The 19,516-nt window shown below is 38.6% G+C and overlaps 1 protein-coding gene across 1 annotated transcript in view; it reads left to right on the plus strand.

The window, feature by feature from the left end:
• MICU3 (Mitochondrial calcium uptake 3) overlaps positions 1-19,062 on the plus strand; it is a 98,204-nt gene extending 79,142 nt beyond the window's left edge. Inside the window, exons 2-12 of the mRNA XM_028310496.1 lie at positions 5,030-5,168; positions 5,974-6,084; positions 6,616-6,663; positions 6,776-6,858; positions 7,525-7,590; positions 9,456-9,530; positions 11,535-11,681; positions 13,219-13,333; positions 13,863-14,090; positions 17,939-18,096; positions 18,921-19,062. Coding sequence (XP_028166297.1) covers positions 5,030-5,168; positions 5,974-6,084; positions 6,616-6,663; positions 6,776-6,858; positions 7,525-7,590; positions 9,456-9,530; positions 11,535-11,681; positions 13,219-13,333; positions 13,863-14,090; positions 17,939-18,096; positions 18,921-18,992 — 1,242 coding nt within the window. The 3' untranslated portion in view covers positions 18,993-19,062. The remainder of the gene's footprint in view (positions 1-5,029; positions 5,169-5,973; positions 6,085-6,615; positions 6,664-6,775; positions 6,859-7,524; positions 7,591-9,455; positions 9,531-11,534; positions 11,682-13,218; positions 13,334-13,862; positions 14,091-17,938; positions 18,097-18,920) is intronic.
• Positions 19,063-19,516: the final 454 nt, after the last annotated feature.

Genomic DNA, 19,516 nt, shown 5'->3' on the forward strand with positions numbered 1-19,516 from the left:
GAAATACAAGTCCATTAGAATATTAATTTTAAGTATACATTTTGAGTAATTTAGAAGCTTTGCTCTACATGAGACATTTTACATTTTAAAATGTTTTTAGTAGGATTCTTAAAACATATCGTATAAATAAATTGTCTCATATTTAGATACTGCTAATTTAATGACAGAAAAGTCTATTTAACCATGATTATTTTTGTTCCAATACAAAATAAAAATTAATAAAATATTATTTTCAGGACAGTCTCATAATTAATTTTCCCATGGAGTCCCGACTCCCAACAATTTCCTCATGCGCGTACGCTGCTCATGTCTCCATTTTACTAACACGTTTGATAGATCACTGAATTCGCCCTTTATTGCTATTAGAAATCATCATTATGCGTTTATCCATATTTTAGTAGACGCCACCGGTACCGGTAAATACCGGTTGAGAAGCAATTTAACACTTTTATAACTCACACTCGATGTTGTATGATTTGTATTAAAATCAGGGTTCGAAAATATCCGATATTTATTATAAATATCAAAATATCGGATATTTATGATATACAGGGTGTTTGGCGCATCGTGTGCCAAAATGATTTGGCGGATAGAATGGGTCATTTCCTATATTTTCAGCCCCCATAACACGTTCCATGCCAGGCGGCTACTTTTAAATTAATTTTTTTAGTAATTTCACCAAAATACCCAAATCGCATCATTTAATTTCGATTAAAAAAAAAACTACTAGGCGCAGCCCTAAAGTAAATATTTTGTTTTGACGTGCATTAATGTAGGGTTGCATCAAATCTAAATTTACTGGCANTAAATAAAGCAAAAACATAAAATATCTTTGAAATACGGCCAAATCACCTAAAAAAATAAAAATCTTATGTCAAAAAGTACAAATACAGTAACAAATTTTAAAAGCTCTAATTTTAAAATATATATCATCAAAACCGGCTTGATATATATCGGATATATATCCGATATATATCTTGATATATATCCCTTGATATATATCCTCGAACCCTGATTAAAATGCGGATTTGTTGAGCAAATTGGTTAATAACTTATTACTGAGGTACCTGGTTTCATAGATATGATGGCAATTTGGCAAGACAGGCTGTGTACTCTAAGTATGTTTAAACTTTAAGGACTGGAGGGTCTGTTTTCTTTCTATAAAAATAGTATGGAAAAATGCGCATTTTGCGAAGTGAACATTCTGCGTCACACCTTTTAGTTGAAGACAATTGACAGACCATTGACTACATTTCGTATTTTCTTAAATTGACCGTAGATATTGGTGCTTCTTTCTGCATAATGTATGCTACTTTGCTACATCTACATCAGATTCTGTGACTTTTATTGCAATAAAGTTGGTAAGTACTACACTGCGCTATAGATTTGAACGATTCTAAAATGCAAATCTCTGTTATATCTACAATCAACTACTGGAAATTCATACAACTCGTATTATCCTATTTAAATAACAAACTCAAACTATATCACTAAGATAAACATAGAAGGGTTGAATTCCGCAACTGAACCTCTAAAGTTAAAGTAAAGGACCTTAAAGTTGTACCAAAGTAAATACCGACAGTACAAAGGCTCCCGATACAATGTAGACACTCCTAATCGTACTTTACGGTATTTTAATACCGAGGTTTTATTTACTCCTTGTACATCAATACACCACTACTAGTGGAAGTACTTGCAGTAGTCTCACTTCAGCCAATCCTTACAAAAAGCTGAAATTATTACCGCTATTCACGCTAATTTTATTACAATTTACAAATAGGGTTTAACAAATACAATACACTGCACTTTTGTGTACGACATAAAATTATAAAATCACGAGTTTCAATAAGTAAATTCGTAAAAAAAGCAAATGTAAAAATGTTTCTCATTATGCATAAGGGGTGAGTTTTGCAACCCCCCTCCCCTTTGTTTTTGATGAAGAAATTTTTCAAATACCACTATTTAAGAAGAGTTTTAGTTGGACCCTAAACACACTGAGTACTATATGAGTATTTTCGTAGCATAAGATATCCGATACGCATTTGCATTTACACTAAAATATGGAAGTAGTTTTGATGTAAGCAATTTCGTATTACGATCTAGTAAAGCTTCTAAGCGGCCGTGAAACCCACTGTCTCTAACTCCTTTATAATAGTATCTAATGGTAATAGCTACTAGTTTTAGTAGAATTATTGCCATAGATCTCTCGCTATGTGTGATTTAATGACACATAACGATGGTTTACTTACATTCCCCGGTGTATGGGAAAGTGGATTCTTCAAATTTGTTAATGTGATATGCGCTTACGCAGCGGGGAATGGAATCGAAAGAAAAGTATGTACTCGAGTTGTAAGAATAGCGAACTTAGTATTGAGTTTAGTGATCAATTGTAACCGATATTCCTATTCGCAATACAAACATAACATGTTGTAAAGGTACAGTAAAAATATTTTCCTCATTCACTTAGAACTTTTTAGTACTGGCTGTTTTAAACTACTTTTATTGTTAATAGTAAAAGAAACTATTTGTTTGCGTATGAAACGTGTTCTCACCTAAACCGCTGAACCAATTTTGATTAAAATTGGCACGACATAGTTTTGAAGAAGGTCTTGTAAAAAACCAAGAAATACTACTATGATTTACATATTTTATTTACTGTCATTATAAATGTCACGCCAACAAATTACACTTTAACAACACAATGGTCGATAAATAAAACCACAATCCAAAACAAATATATTCCAACACAATACCGACAATAGTCAAAACTCAAAAAGGAATAAGTCTTTTATCAACGCTATAAATCAGGGTTGTGCGCGCGCCACCCCTTCGGCTTAATAGCCATTTTGTAGGAAATATGCCGATAAATTAACTCCTGCGCATACGACAATAAATCTAATAAAAACATTAGGTGACATTTTGGGGACCATTCAAGGTTCAAGAGGACCCGGTCCCTTTGTACCGGTGCGATGTGGTGAACCTAGCTAATTGTGCTGGTAATGCTGGTATCACGTAGATAAGGTTAACACAATTAGTTATTGTAATTAATTGACCTCTGGTTCAGACGAAGGCTACTTTCGAAAATTAAGAGCAGTATTTACCACCTTAGACTTCATCTACATTGTTAAAAAAACTCATTAAAACTCATTTATTTCTGTAAATAGGCTTAAAAAAAGCACTTTTACACGTCCCAGTATTAAGTGATTGTTCTCAAATACATGGAAATCATGAGCAGTCTTGTGTCTAAATTTTGTAGAAGGAACATGTATCTCTCCCTCTTGCCCTGACAATATCACCAGAATTAAGCCTTTGTCTAGTACTCAGCATAGGTTCCATTCCCTTCTATGATCTGAGGTTCCCATGCAACTCCTGTGTAGCCAGGATTTTCAGCTTGACCGTCAACAATTCAACCAGTATTTTGTTCAGTAATGTTGCTGGTGGAGGCCCTGGGCATTTGAGGATCAATTTTGAGACCATGTGGAGGCTTTGTCCCCATGATCACGGGGCCCTCGGAAAGAGTGCCCAATGGAAAAAAGCTAAGTTGCGGGTCCAATGACAGTCATTCTCCGGAAGAAACGTGACCTTCACTAATTGGGTTTTTATTGGCAACCAAGCTGTAGATCCTGGCTACACAGGAGTTGCAGCGATGGGAACGAGAGGTGGGATAGTCCCGTAATATCCCGTTGTTGTCTGTCCATCAGCGGAACATTTGGAACGTAACGCGATACGCGGAACAGTTCCGTGGCTCTTGGGTTAACACAACAAGGGGCGGGGAAGTCTCTCCTGTGTGGCTCGGCTATTTCCACCCGGTGTTGCGTAAGACATAGATTAGGTATGTGTAGAAGGTAATCTTCGTTGATGTTTCCATAAAAGGAATTTTTCAGCCAGTAGGTACTAAATGTAAGATCATAGAGCTTACAAAAAATTAAACGGGCGTTGAACGGTTGTTTAAAGCGATGTAATTTTAAACACAACGACTGTTTAAGTTTTTTGTAATAACACCAGTAATTAGTATCTAAATTTACTAAATTTACCTAATAAAAATCTAGAAGGTGCCATTGGTGCGCAATTAATGTAAAAAAATAGAAATTGGGGCAAGGTCTTGTAAAATATGAGTGTAGTCGATCCATCTTGCTAGAAGACTGTCATACTCTGTGTTTACCATTACGCGGTCTTGCTACCACTCAGCCTTCATCTTCTGCTTTTTTTTCTCGAGCCTTTCAACACTTTCAACCAAACTGGAATACCTAATTGTTAAGTTAAAATAATAAAAAAAAATGCATAGAAGTAACATAATCAATATACGACCCATAAAGTACACGAATATACTCTTTCAAACGATCATACCCTCTGTATCTTACGTATCATCATCACACATTTCTTTCGTGTTGTTACCAATTCGGACTTGTTTATTTATAGACTGTCATTTATAAGCGGTCTGTTTGGCGGCTGATCGTGCCATAAATAAACTCTATGATTAGGATTAATGGTATTTATATCCCCGTTGACATCTTTAAATACAGCGTGTAATGGTTTTGACTCCTAAATGGGTTAAACGTTGCTGATTTGGAAAATTGGGTTCCTGGCGCGTGGATTTACAGAATTTGTCCGTCAACGAGGCTCGTTTTGGAGATGCTTTGCGCGTAGGCATAGAGATCTAGGTACGTAAATAGATTGTTTACGCAAAAATTGGCAAACGACCGTGTGAACTTTTGTTGTGAACTGGATGGATTATATTATTATTTCTCGAATGAAAGACTTTTACTCAACCGCAGAGCGTAACTTTCATAAATTAGTGCTTAAAGTTGCTGTAAGCTTAGCGTTTGCCCGCGCCTTCACCTACATGAATTTCAGTCCTTTAAGATAAGATATTTTCTTGTATTAATAGGAAATTATGATAATGAAAATTTCATCTAACTCTTCAATGCATTAAGAGATTATTTTCAGGTTACAAACTACGCAGTCTTTCCCAAGGGTTCATCATATTATTAATTTGTAATCTCTCAATAATATTATTTTATTGTTGCAGCCGGATGAACTGGCGAAATCGGTGAAGCTAACGTCCCGGGAGCGTCGGTTCATCAAGTTCGCGAGCGTGGAGTTTGGCGGCCAGCTCTACATGACCCCGCAGGACTTCCTGGAGTCGGTGGTGGAGCAGGAGCCCAGGCGTGAGTCTTCTTAAGCTTTCCTGCCCTTAAATAATGTCTTCTAAGCCATGGAATACGAGTGTAGATTTTCTTAAGCTTTTGTATTAGGCATATTTTCCCTCCTCCCATTCCCATACTGAAACTTCTCTATAGCCGGGATCTACAGTTTGGCTTTCAATAAAACTCAATCCAGTGAAAGTTGCGTCATCCCTGGTGGTGTCAAGCATTGGGCAATTGGACCCGCCGTAGGACACTCTGGAATCTGTGACGCACAGGCTTATTGATGGAGCAGGATCAAAGGCAATAATTAACTTTTTAAAAAAATAAAACCGTCTTCAAATACGTGAACACAAAAAAAAACTAAAAATTAAAAATATTGCGTATAAAAAAGTTCATCCCCAATTTTCCACCCTTGGGGGTGAAATATTTTCTTCAAATTCGCATGAAACCACCCTTTTGATAATACCTATTCAACAAAAAATAATCGTTCAAATTGATTTATAATCGGCAGAGATATTGCGTATAAAAAAGTTCATCCCCAATTTTCCACCCTTGGGGGTTATTTTTTCTATTATTAAATTTAAATGGGACCACCCTTGAGGTATTACCTATACGCCGAAAAAAGATTTGTTCAAATCGGTTCATAATTGGCGAAGTTATCGCGTAACAAACATAGAAAAAAAAAAACATACGGGTCGAATTGAGAACCTCCTCCTTTTTTGAAGTCGGTTGAAAACCATAAAACACCTAGCCTTGGTAATTAAACTTTTAACTCATAGGTAAAAAAGAATATCCATTTCAAATTAATATGTTTTGTCTGTTGCAGCTCGTCTGAAGAGACGCGTGTTGACGCTCAAAGAGATCGAGTACCTGCGAGACCACACACCAGCCCTGAAGAAAGGCTCCTCGCAAATGTTCCGGAACCTCAGGGATAAGGGTGAGAATTTTGTCAAATAACCGGTACAATCTGCCTTAACACCGGCGTAGTTCATTGGATTTAAAGTTTTATATCCTTATTCATAATAAGGCAAACACATAGCCTTATAAAACTTATTAAACCTATTTTTACTATTGCACTGTTTTGTCACTTTCTACCAAATGATGACAGCGCCAAGTAGAAACGAAATAAAACAGTGTAATAGTTAGTTAAATAGGTTTACTAAGCTGTTTGCATTATCATGAATAAGGGTGTTAAGTTTAAAAGGTCTCAGAATGCATCGAGTTACAATTCTTTGGCAGAGACAGTGCTTTACACTGCGATACAATCTTCTATTGCGAATTAAAATACCATGTCTGCTATAGGTACTACCAGTACTACTCACATTTCTTCCAAATCATAAACTAACTATACTCTGTAATAAACTATTTAATTTTATTCAATTTATTCTCTCTGTCTCCTTTATAATATCTCTCTGTGCTTTATAGACGCTAATGTGAATAAACTAACAAACATATTTATTTGTTTCAGGAATAATATCATATACGGAATACTTGTTCCTTCTATCGATTTTAACAAGTAAGTATTTTTCAATTTATCAAATTACACCCAAAATCGAATAAAGAATTTCATTTCATTGTATATCTTTAGTTTTTTTTAAATATTTATTGTCATTTCTATAATTTTTCAGAACCAGCTTCGGGCTTCCAAATAGCTTTTAACATGTTCGACACCGATGGTAACCAAAGAGTAGATAAGAACGAATTTCTAGTCGTAAGTATATTTTTTGATACCTTCATACTTATCCTTGGTGGTAGCTGGAAAGTGATGAGCGAATTCGTAAATAAATATCCAATTGGTATACTTTCTTTTGAATCCATAAGTTTGTTGCTACATTAGATATTATAGTCATTGTTATGTAGTGTTAATAATGTGTGACCTAGCACAAACCCCTGTAGCAGTCCTTCAAAGTAAAGTACAGTCTTGATATTATTTTGATAGATTTTAATCCTTACTTCCTAAAGTTTACTGGCTGGATCTACAAATATTTTTCTTCTTATTAGTCCAATTTATTGGACAAAGCCAAATAAATAATTATGTATTTATTTCACTTTTAAATATCAATTCTATAAGTTTGATCGCTCGTCATTTTCCTTAGAATTATTAGTATCCAATAGTGTGATGTTAGTAATATGGTGGCAGTACCTTTTAGAATTAGTTTAGATTTTCTCAAGAACCTTAATTTTTAGAATAAACTAGCAATAGACACCTTTAGTGCATCCACATAGTTATTCCATACACAAACCACGCACTTTAACATTCACCGAAACAACTTCATGGGACAAGGAGCCAAGATGCTATTTATTTATATTTTCCCTTTTTATCTATTTTTCTTTATTTTTCCTTTTTTTGAGCATGTTTTCTGCCGTGTAAATCTAGATTCAGCGGTTGCTGGGTGGGACTTTCAAGGAACGCAAGGATTTGGACGCGAAGAGCCAGGAGGCAGTGAGTTCATGAGTGCTTGTGAGGGAACGCCTGATCGAATAATACGAGAGAATTCGAGTCGATCTATTTTATTGCTAAGAGCAAATATTTAGGAGTTGAGATAAGTTTTTTTAAGAGAAAAAATTAGAATGGGTCTTTTCCTCATTATAAATCTTTTCATCATTTTATCTGGTTTTACTACTGATTTTTATCCCGGCGCTGTCCAGTTTAAATAACTATATTTTTAAGTCGACATGGGATTCATACAATGTTATTTTCAAATGGTAAAATACGTTTTCAAATAATTTCTTGATCTCTCTTTATTAATTCTACAGAGTGTTAGGTAAATGGGTATATGAGCCGACACTAGCCCATGTTAACATGGTCATATGGTATGGTGAAGTCAGAAATTTGATATCATCATTTTTTTTTTTAATTTTCATACACAATGAATTTTATAAAATCCGTTTTGTATGAAAATTAAAATAATTAAAATAAAGATATCAATTTTCTGACTTCACCATACCATTTATATAACCATGTTAACATGGGCTAGTGTCGGCTCTTATACCCATTTACCTAACAGCCTGTAAATTGATAACTTAAAGACTTTCCGAAGACAAAGCAACATATCTCATAGTAAAAGAATCAAGCTTTAGTTAGATCGTCTGCAATTAAATTAAACATATATCCCTTTCCTTTTGGAATCTCTAACAAGAGAATCAGGACTTGTCTCTTTATGGATAGGATGCCTAAGTAGATCGATTCGATAACTACCCTCGATATTATTCGATGCAGGAGGTTGTGCCGCTCTAAATGTTTCTGTCAGTCTGTACTCTGTGTTGTACTTTCTGTTGTTCATTTAGGTGATTTTGTTAGTCCTTGTCGTAAAGTTTGTGTTCAAAGTAAAACAACACTTTTGAAATTAAAATAAATTGTTGCGTAATGGCAACACTATAAATAATTTTAAGTTCTAGTGAATCAGAGGTTGTACTATAGTGGTTTACATTGTTAATTTGCCCCTACTAGCAGAATTCGAAGCCGCGTCAATTCAAAGGCCAGCTATGCACGATAACGTAGTTATTATGATTAATATCTATCAAAACATTTCTAATTTAGACACCTTACTTTGTATTATTGTACAATTTCAGTATATTGATGTTTTTTATGTCTTTAATATAGGGCAGTTGAAGTAAACACAGATGCTAACAAATTTTCATTACTCATTAAACGCGGCACAACCACGCTCATTCGTTTTGCTTTATAAGTTTGTGTTTCTACTATAAAAAATACAGTAATGGGTTTATTTTTATATGGCGTGAAAGTGAAAAACAGTTCTGAAGATTCATTTAGCAGTATGAAATATGCAATTCACTCATACCTAGCAAACTCCCGGGAATCCCTTGGTTTAGTTATAAGAGAGTGATTCTCAACACCGAGGTTTTGGGTTCATTCTTAGATGGGGCAAATTAGTTGCAATTTACACAATAGAAAAACAAGAAAACTTGGCTGCAGACATTGTCCAGGATGTGTTTTTTTAGATGTTTAAAATCTGTAATGTTAGTGTTACCAGCATGGAAACACAATTTTCTCAAAAGTTGAACTTTATTACAAGCGAAACTTGTACTTGCATTTCAAAATTCATCAGGAATGTGGAAGCTTTATTATTGACGAAAATTATGATCCTTCTACAAAATTGTCATGTTTTTTAAAACAAGTTAAAAAAATGTGCTATTTTAAGTTTTACTTTCACGCCCATGAAAATTGCCCATTTTATAAATTTATAAAAACTACAAATCTGTTTAAACTGACGTTCAAAGTGTTGCATACTACTTATAATCTTATTATATTTGTGTATAACGTGCTCACCGCCCGGTATTTTGTAGCTGCTTTCGATAGTGAATTCAAGTGCCTTGAAGAACAAGATGGGGCCGAAGGTGACCGCCGACCAGGCGTCCATTGTAAGTCCACGCGTGGGTTACCAGATTACGGGAATTTTCCTGGCATGTCTGAACAGCCTTTTACAGTTGACATTTCAGGAATTTGTAAATTTTAACAGGAAAAATAAGTACTTATTAAAAATTATCTTGTTCGTTGTCATTCAAAGAAACTTTCTATACATATAAAGCCCGGTCCGTGAGCACGTAGAATTTTGTCCAATGACCCCTAGCTACCCATCCTTCCACCATTATCCTTCAACCATCGCTCGCGCGTAATTATATTGCTGTCGCGACTGTGTGACTGGCACCCGCAGTGAGTGTGCGAGCGCGATAGCTACATAAGCGCGAGCGATAAGGATGGGTAGCTAGGGGTCATTGGACAAAATTCTACGTGCTCACGGACCAGACTATAGAATAAAACAGAAGGAAGGTGTGCTTGCTTGCTCACCCCTTACTCTCAATCATAGATCGTATCAGCACAGAGTGGGCGTTATCAAGAGCAAGCCCCAGCGCGCTGCAGCGTTGTCAGACGTCCCGATTTTTTTTAGTCTGGTGAAACAGGCTCTGTCCCGCTTTTCGTGGATAACTCCTGTCGAGAAACCGAAGAAGACTCTACTACCTATAGATAGAGTAAAATGTCCCGCTTTGGACGAAAAAATCTGCTTTTTCACTTAAAAAGTTGAAATCCCGACTTGCCAAAAAAATCTGCCAACGCTGGCAACTTATTTAAACAAAATCATTTAAGGCTTTATCATTTTAATTTTGCATTGAAAAAAAAACCATTGTCAGGAAAACTTATTTCTGGATCTGGTAACCCAAGCCCATGTCAGTGTAAGAAGTTTTCGTGTCTCATGTCCGTCCTTTGTTTAGAAAGAGAGAGTAATATGTTTGCTGTTTTATGCTTTCTGTACGATTTCTCTGTGACAACATATTGTGTATAGGTAATCAATATTTTTGTTTATGTATATTTAACTTACATAATAATGTGTGTCTAGAATTCTAGATGTTAGATTTAGGTGATATAACTTTTTCTTATAATGTTTCCTTGAATTGTGTAAATAATAAAAAAACGAGATCTTTTATTGTATAAGTAGATAGTTTTAATTATATGTATACTTACTTACGAGCTAAATACATTAATATTTTTACCAAGTGTTTTAACTTTTCGTGTTTTTGTAATCTTTTGTATTATCTTCTATTAACAATAAATACTTATGCTTTATGCTAAATTAATTACCAAAACTGCTCCTTTATCTTATTCTTAGCTTTCAGCATGTTTGTATAAATTAAAAAATATTTACACACATGTCACTAAACTGTGCGTTTGTTTACAACACAAATTACACCACTTACTTTATTTGTTATTAATATTTCATTTTTAAAATCATTGGGATCAACTTCTATTGTGCCCATAAAGTTTTGAAAAAATATTTAGATTATAAATTACTGAAGTATGTTTAGCCAACAAAAAGCCAAAAATTTATAAGTAATTAAAAATGACATCCGTGACCTTAAATTGAATTCGATGTTGTTGCCACGTTTGAGTCAATTAATTATTGAACTCTTCAACCGTTGAGCGTTGGGATTGTAGTCCAAATCCTTCATTTTGGCTCCGGCAAATTAGAGAGTTCCGTGTTCCTATAGTGGAAACTAAAATATCCTATGGACATTTTACTGCGCCTCTAGTCCCAAACTAAGCAAACCATGTACTACGGGAACTAGACAACGAAAAAGAAACCTGATTATAGGCAGAGTAAATACAAATGAGTAGGTCATCTTCATAGAAACGCACGGGCGCGGTTTGTAAGTGAGCGCGCCAACACTGGTTGCGCCGAATTTTGTCAGTGTGTGCGTGCGCGCCGCATACGTGTATTGGCGCGCTCACATACAAACCGCGCTCGGTGCGTTTCTATGAAGATGACCTACTCATTTGTATTTACTCTGTTATAACTAATGATAATGAAATTGGGCACAATAAAAGATATCCCGCCTGAGACACAACTAAACAGCGTCACCTGGTTCCAGATGGAAAAGATATTCAGCTTCGCTTGGAAGGGCAAGCGGGGGATCAACGACGACGCCGAGGGGGGCGACGAGGGGAAGCCCCAGGACAACTACGTCAACGACGAGCAGGGCCTGCAGAGGCGACACAACGTTGATACGTTCTTGCAGGTATGGGGTTTTATAAATAACTAGCGGCCGCCCGCGACTTCGTACGCGTGGATCCTGTTTTACCCCCTTTTCCCGAATTTTCTTTGCTATAAACCTCACGGAGCCCGAGACCTTTCCAACGAATGCAAAACCGTGGAAATCGGTTCGTGCGTTCTGGAGTTATAGCGTCAGGGAGGAAAACCCGACTTATTTTTATATAGTAGACTAGTTTTCCGCCCGCGGCTTCGCCCGCGTGGAATTTTGTCTGTCACAGAAAAACTTTATCGCGCGCGTCCCTGTTTCAAAAACCGGGATAAAAACTATCCTATGTTCTTTCCCGGGACTCAAACTATCTCTATGCCAAATTTCATCAAAATCGGTTGCGAGGTTTAAGCGGGAAAGCGTGACAGACAGACAGACAGACAGAGTTACTTTCGCATTTATAATATTAGTTGGGACTAGCTTTCCGCCCGCGGCTTCGCCCGCGTGGAATTTTGTCTGTCACAGAAAAACTTTATCGCGCGCGTCCCTGTTTCAAAAACCGGGATAAAACTATCCTATGTTCTTTCCCGGGACTCAAACTATCTCTATGCCAAATTTCATCAAAATCGGTTGCGAGGTTTAAGCGGGAAAGCGTAACAGACAGACAGACAGACAGACAGAGTTACTTTCGCATTTATAATATTAGTTGGGATGGGATGGGATTAGTTGGGATAAATAAATGGCTCAGACACTAATTTTGCTTTTAATTAGAAATGTATATATTTTTGTTTTTGTAAACCCTGTTACTCTCTGTCAAAGCTGTTTACGTGACATTAGCGAAATCATGGTTCTCGATACCAAGTCGTTGCCAAAAGAAAAGAAGAAGACACGCGTGAAAACCGCGTGGTTTCTTGGTGGTTCTCATAGAGATATAGAGAGTTGCCAACTAATGCGCTGAGTTCGAAACTCAGTGTCGCATCACACAAAGTAATCAAAATATGTGCTTATTATCCACTGCTGTATCAGTACTCAACGCGGCAACGTTCGAATAATCTTTAGTATTACGCAAGCAATGTAAGCTGTTTACATTATGACGTCGCTGCTGTCATTATTGCTATCACGCACGAGCAATGTGTTCTGTTTTTGGGCATATTGCGCGACACCGGCCCCGCCCCCTTGTCACATCTCCCTTTAGTTTCTGTGATCTGTGGTGGTTCTCATTGGCGAGGCACTGAGGCGGTAACCGTGCGGTTACGGTTTGATGCTCGTACATTTACGAGAACTGCACAACAACCGCGCGATTATTGCTGTCTAAACCAAGGCCTGGTGACAAGACAATTAATGAAACTTACTGGCGGCCGATAGGCAGCCAGGTTCTGGAGTTGACGCTATATACCGGCAAACGCAGAGTAGTAAGTACCTCCCACAACTGTCATGTGTCCTCTTAAAGATTTCAGGAAGTATCTGGATGCGGGCCTTTTCCAACTTTCGTATCTGAAAATCATTGGAGGAATCTTATGTTCAGCACTAGACGAAATGGAATTTATAATAATATGGCGAAATATTGTTCCATCAGGTCCATTTCTTCGGCAAGAAGGGAACGAATGACCTAAAATTCGAAGGCTTCAAGCAATTTATGGAGAACCTGCAAACAGAAGTGTTGGAGTTAGAGTTCCACGAATTTTCTAAAGGTTAGCACCTTCCTTCCTTTCTGAAAAAACAAAGCACGTTATAGATGGCCTGTAGAATATCTATCTGATTGAGTCATATCAGTTGTTTGTGGTGGTTAAAGATACCAACAAAAATAAAGGCTCCATCAAAAGTTCAACTATATCCTCAACGAAATCAATTGAATGAAAATAGTAGAAGTTCCGAGCTAAGTACTTACATAATGTTTCTTTATGCTCTTTTCATGTACTTCTTAGGGATCCAAGTCATCTTCGCCAAAAAAGAATTTGAAGAAAATAAGAAGAGTTCGAAGCTATATTTGCTAAACACCTAGATACCTATGTTTTTTTACATCTTTGAGAAAAGATCGAGATATTATAATGTAGGTACTTCAAGCTTATGTTCCCTGGCCCAGAAATCAATTTTCTCTAAAAATGAATCGCATGACAATAGGAATTCGAAGCTAAGAACATGTTTCTTAACCTCAAATGTACTCCAGGGCACGATCCGAAGCTTAGTATGTTTCTTACGCCTCTCAAATGTGCTTCCCAGGGCACGAAACGATCTGCGAAGTGGACTTCGCCAAGATCCTCCTGCGCTACACGTACTTGGACACGGACGAGTACGACATGTACCTGGACCGGCTGCTGGACCGCGTCAAGGATGAACGCGGCATCACCTTCGAGGAGTTCAAGACCTTCTGCCAGTTCCTCAACAACCTCGAAGACTTTACCATCGCTATGAGGATGTATACGCTCGCGGACCATCCTATATCCAAAGGTAATGCTCGAGTATAGTAACTAGCTTAGGGAGTGAAGCACAAATCCTCCATTTGAATCTGGTAAACAAGAAAAGGTCGCGTTTCTGCAGCGCGGCATCACCTTCGAGGAGTTCAAGACCTTCTGCCAGTTCCTCAACAACCTCGAGGATTTTACCATCGCTATGGCTATGAGGATGTATACGCTCGCGGACCATCCTATATCCAAAGGTAATGCTCGAGTATAGTAACTAGCTTAGGGAGTGTAGCACAAATCCTCCATTTGAATCTGGTAAACAAGAAAGGGTCGCGTTTCTGCAGCGCGGCATCACCTTCGAGGAGTTCAAGACCTTCTGCCAGTTCCTCAATAACCTGGAAGACTTTACCATCGCTATGAGGATGTATACGCTCGCGGACCATCCTATATCCAAAGGTAAGCGTAGATTACAGTAACTCGCTTAGGGAGTGAAGCACAAATCCTCCATTTGAATCTGGTAAACAAGAAAAGGTCGCGTTTCTGCAGCGTGGAATAACCTTCGAGGAGTTCAAAACCTTCTGCTAGTTCCTCAACAACCTCGAGGACTTTACCATCGCTATGGGGATGTATACGCTCGCGGACCATCCTATATCCAAAGGTAATCAGTCAGATACAAACAGCAAGGTTTTCTCTAACAGCTTTTTCGGACCTGAATCTACAGCAGTTCATCTTCATGTGCATGTATACGATCGCAGACCATCCCATATTCTGAGGTAATCCTACAGTAGCGCAGCATATCACATACAAGCAGTAGGGGTTTCTGTCACTTTTTGGTCGCTCACTTGGTCTTGAACATGCTTCTTCATCTTCTGCCAGTTCTTGAATCTACAGGAGTTCACCATCCCTACGCTCGCGGACCATCCTATATCCAAAGGTAATCCTTGACTAGCACAAAGTAGCTTAGGGAGTGTAGCACACACAAATCCTCCATTTGAATCTGGTAAACAAGAAAGGGTCGCGTTTCTGCAGCGCGGCATAACCTTTGAGGAGTTCAAGACCTTCTGCCAGTTCCTCAACAACTTGGAAGACTTTACGATTGCTATGAGAATGTATACGCTCGCGGACCATCCTATATCCAAAGGTAACGTTTTCTAGCACCTTTTACTTCAAGATCTTTTGCCAGTTCCTCAACCTACAGGAGCTCATCATCGCTATGCCCTCCATCTGACTCTGGTAAATTGGAGACGGTTGCATTCCTGCAGTGTAGTCAAAGATAATGATAGGTGACCATTCTATCCTAAGGAAATGCTATAATAGTGTATCACATCAGACTAAAAACAGCAGGGTCTTCTGTCAATTTTTCGTTGCTGAGACCTAGAGAGCTGTTCAAGACTACTTCCAGTTCCAAAATTCACGGGAGCTTACCAGTCTATCCCTACAGCGAGGTTTAGTAGCCACTTAAGCTTACTGTATGTCCAAGACAACCTGGACACGGACGAGTACGATATGTACCTGGACCGGCTGCTGGACCGCGTCAAGGATGAACGCGGCATCACCTTCGAGGAGTTCAAGACCTTCTGCCAGTTCCTCAACAACTTGGAAGACTTTACTATTGCTATGAGGATGTATACGCTCGCAGACCATCCTATTTCCAAAGGTAATCCTCGAGTACAGTAACTAGCTTAGGGAGTGTAGCACAAATCTTCCATTTAAATCTGGTAAACAAGAAAAGGTCGCGTTTCTGCAGCGCGGCATCACCTTCGAGGAGTTCAAGACCTTCTGCCAGTTCCTGAACAACCTCGAGGATTTTACCATCGCCAAGGGGGTGTATACGCTCGCGGACCATCCTATATCCAAAGGTATAATAGCGTAGAACAGACACCATGGTCAAGGATTTCTAGCAGTTCATGTATGTCATTCTTACAGTTCCTGAACTTACAGGAAATTCACATCACCATGAGGATGTAATACGCTCGCGGACCCTCCCATATCTAAAGGTAGCCATTTCTTCAACTGCAGCAGTGGAGATGATCGCCAATCATCCCATATCCTAAAGTAATCCTATACTGAGTGGTATAGATACAAACAGCAGGAGTTTCTGTCATTTTGGTTACTTGGTCTTGAACATACTTCAAGACCTGCCAGTTCTTGAATCTACGGGAGCTCACCATCCCTACACCTCCTTTTGCTGACGTGCCATCTCTTTCTACCACGTAAGTAAGTCCACTTTTTCTTAAGGTAAGGTTGCCTGCGGGCCGAAATAGAACCTATTCATACTGAGAGTTGTGCTGAGAGGGTTGCTAGTGGGGCGTACCTTAAATTTGGAATACTAGTAACTGCATGGTTTTGTATCGTAAATTCGTAGGAAATGTGCTAAATTCCTAAGAAATGTATTCAATTCCTAGGAAGCGTTTAGGTGCTTCCATGATATAGATCGTTTCATCCACGAAGACGCGCCCCACCAATTTTTGGTCGAGGGAAGCGCGGGGTGCGGGGAGTTTGATCCGAGCAATCCGAGCGGCATTATTGTAGTGTCCGTGTGCACTCATGGATAATTTAGCGTGTACCGATAACACTCAAACATTAGCGGAAGAATGGTGGGGGAAAAAACGATCTATAGCCCATTCTATTTCGTTCCCCTGACGAGTTCCACCGCGCGGTAAAGATCTGCACGGGCATCTCCCAGTCGGAGCACCTGGTGAGCACGGTGTTCGCGATCTTGATACGATTAGTGCAGGGTCTCGGTCAGGATTGGCGGTCGTTGTGGAAGTCCTTGGAGAAGGCCTTTGTCCAGCAGTGGACGTTATCAGACTCAAAGGGCGACGATGACGTGTACTTTCAATTGAAGCCTGTTTTAAAATGACGTCATTTCTTCCCTAGATGAGTTCCACCGCGCGGTAAAGATCTGCACGGGCATCTCCCAGTCGGAGCACCTGGTGAGCACGGTGTTCGCGATATTGATGCGAGCCCTGCGAGCAGCACAAGACCGGTTGTTGTGGAAGTCCTTTGTCCATTAGTGGACTTTTTTCCAGTGGCGTAACTATGCCATCCGAGGCCTATGCCAACAGATGCAAATTCTGTGCATGGGACCCTTGGCGTATCGATCTGGGGTTATTTTTCAGGGGGGGGGCATTGCCTTAGCGCGAGGGGGGGGGTGATTAGGGACTCCTGCCACCCTGTAGTTACGCCACTGCTTTTTCAATGAGGGCTATCGTTTTTATACTTAACAGTTGGCACCCCTGGCGATTGACAGGACCTTACTCTACAGTGGCGCCATCTTGATGAGTGCAAATGCGATAGTCCTCCTACCACTTTAGCGCTCACCAGTTGGTGCCACTGTCTTCGCGACTAGCAAGTGACAGGACCTTACTCTACAGTGGCGCTAACTGGTGAGCGCTAAAACGATAGCCCTCATTGATGCCCGTTTCAAAATGCCCTTATTTCTTCCTAGACGAGTTCCACCGCGCGGTAAAGATCTGCACGGGCATCTCCCAGTCGGAGCACCTGGTGAGCACGGTGTTGGCGATCTTTGAAACGTGTATAGCATATGTATTTCTTTCCCAGGCGACGACTAAATAATATTTGTACACAACTGCTTGATAGTGGCATAATTTTATCTGTGTATTTTTTAGTTATGTTTTTTTTAGTTTTGGGTCATTGAACCGTCACACCAGTGTCGAGACACGCGTACACGCGCGTTTTGATTAATACTGAGCGGAGGCCTTTTTGGCACGAGATTTATGTATTGTTTAATGTAATGTTGTGTGTTTAATATTTTTTTGTGTTTTCTCTTCTTTTATTTGTTCATTTTCATTTGTGTTTTCGTGTCAAATAAAGGTTTTTCTATTATAGTAATAGAGTTTATGCAAGACTTTTTCCTCATTCATTCTCCAGACGAGTTCCACCGCGCGGTAAAGATCTGCACGGGCATCTCCCAGTCGGAGCACCTGGTGAGCACGGTGTTCGCCATCTTCGACGCGGACGGCGACGGGCTGCTCAGCTACAAGGAGTTCATCGCCATCATGAAGGACCGCCTTCACCGCGGGTTCAAGGTATGCCAATAGACGTATGTTTTTTAAGACAGAATACAGATAAAAAACCCAACAAAAACATATATATGTAGGCCATAAAACAAAGAGGTAAAGGTGAGAAAAAAAAAACTGTGCTCACCATTTATCGTGATTTGCTCAAAAGGGCAAGTCACGAAGCTTACACCAATGGACAAGTTTCCAATTTTTTCTTTTAATAAAACATAAAAATACAAGTGAAACTAATAATAATTGTGAAAGAATCATGAAAATATCTCTACAAATACAAAAGTTACAGGGCCCTAAAGTTGCGCATAACAAAATTCGCGCCATTGTGATTCGAAGTAGTCACAACAGTCATTCGAAGTACAAACAGTAAATCACCCCTGCCCCCTTCGACAAAACGCACTTTTTGAACGAATCGAAAATCGAATCCGTCATAACTCCATACAAAAAAGGGGCTTTTCGACCACTTTTCGACTGGTTTGCGATTATAATTTGCACTTTGTCCTAGAGAAAACGCACTTTTTGATCGAATCGAAAATCGAATCCGTCAAAACTTCATACAAAAAAGGGGCTTTTCGACCACTTTTCGATTGGTTTGCGATTATAATTTGCACTTTGTCTAGACCCACTGGTCCAGTGCTGTTGACAGATCATTTTCTTTTTAAATCTAGTAGTTGCCCGCATCTAGTTGTTTCCTGCGATCTTTAACAACTCGTTAACATTGTATGGAACGGCATATTTTATAATTTGATTTTTCTGAGAGTTATTTCATAGTTTTCACTTGCCTTCCTAGGGCCATAATACAGACCTATTTATTAAAGAATAATGTATTTCTTTTGCAGTCCTATGCCAAGAACGAAGGGTGGGAGGCGTTCAAGTCCTGCGTAAAGCAAGAGATGAAGAGTGCTGTTTAAATTCGATCGATCAATCGCCTTAGGTTTGAGTGCTTGCAATCTAATGTAAAAACAAACTTACAACTTGAAACGATACATTCTTTTAATCTAGGCACTAAAGAAATTTAGGATTGATCTCAATAAAAAATAAAACCCTGTCTCTGGAACTTCTTGGTACAAAACTGTGATTTTTTAAAGGTAAGGTAACGTAAACAAATTAAGTGAACTTAAAAAAAATACGGGCTATTAAAGAGGTTTTAATCCAGAGATTGGTAGTCACAAATTACAATCCTTATTATGTTTTTTTTGCATTAAATTGCAAGATACGTAACGCAATACAAATACGGTCTTTTTGAAGAACTCTACTAAAACTTTACCAACATAATAAATGCAACTCAAACCTAAGGATTGCCCGCGCTATGCCATAATTTATTTATTTAGACAAATATTTGGCCTGTTTTGAGATCTGTAGGTGCTATTTTTAAATATTGAATGTTACTTCTTTCAATTATTTCTTGTAATGCTCAAAATACCTAAATGCCTGT

This window comes from Ostrinia furnacalis, unplaced genomic scaffold (genome assembly GCF_004193835.3).
Source record: "Ostrinia furnacalis isolate ACB-3 unplaced genomic scaffold, ASM419383v2 OfSCF3022, whole genome shotgun sequence".
NCBI lineage: Eukaryota > Metazoa > Arthropoda > Insecta > Lepidoptera > Crambidae > Ostrinia > Ostrinia furnacalis.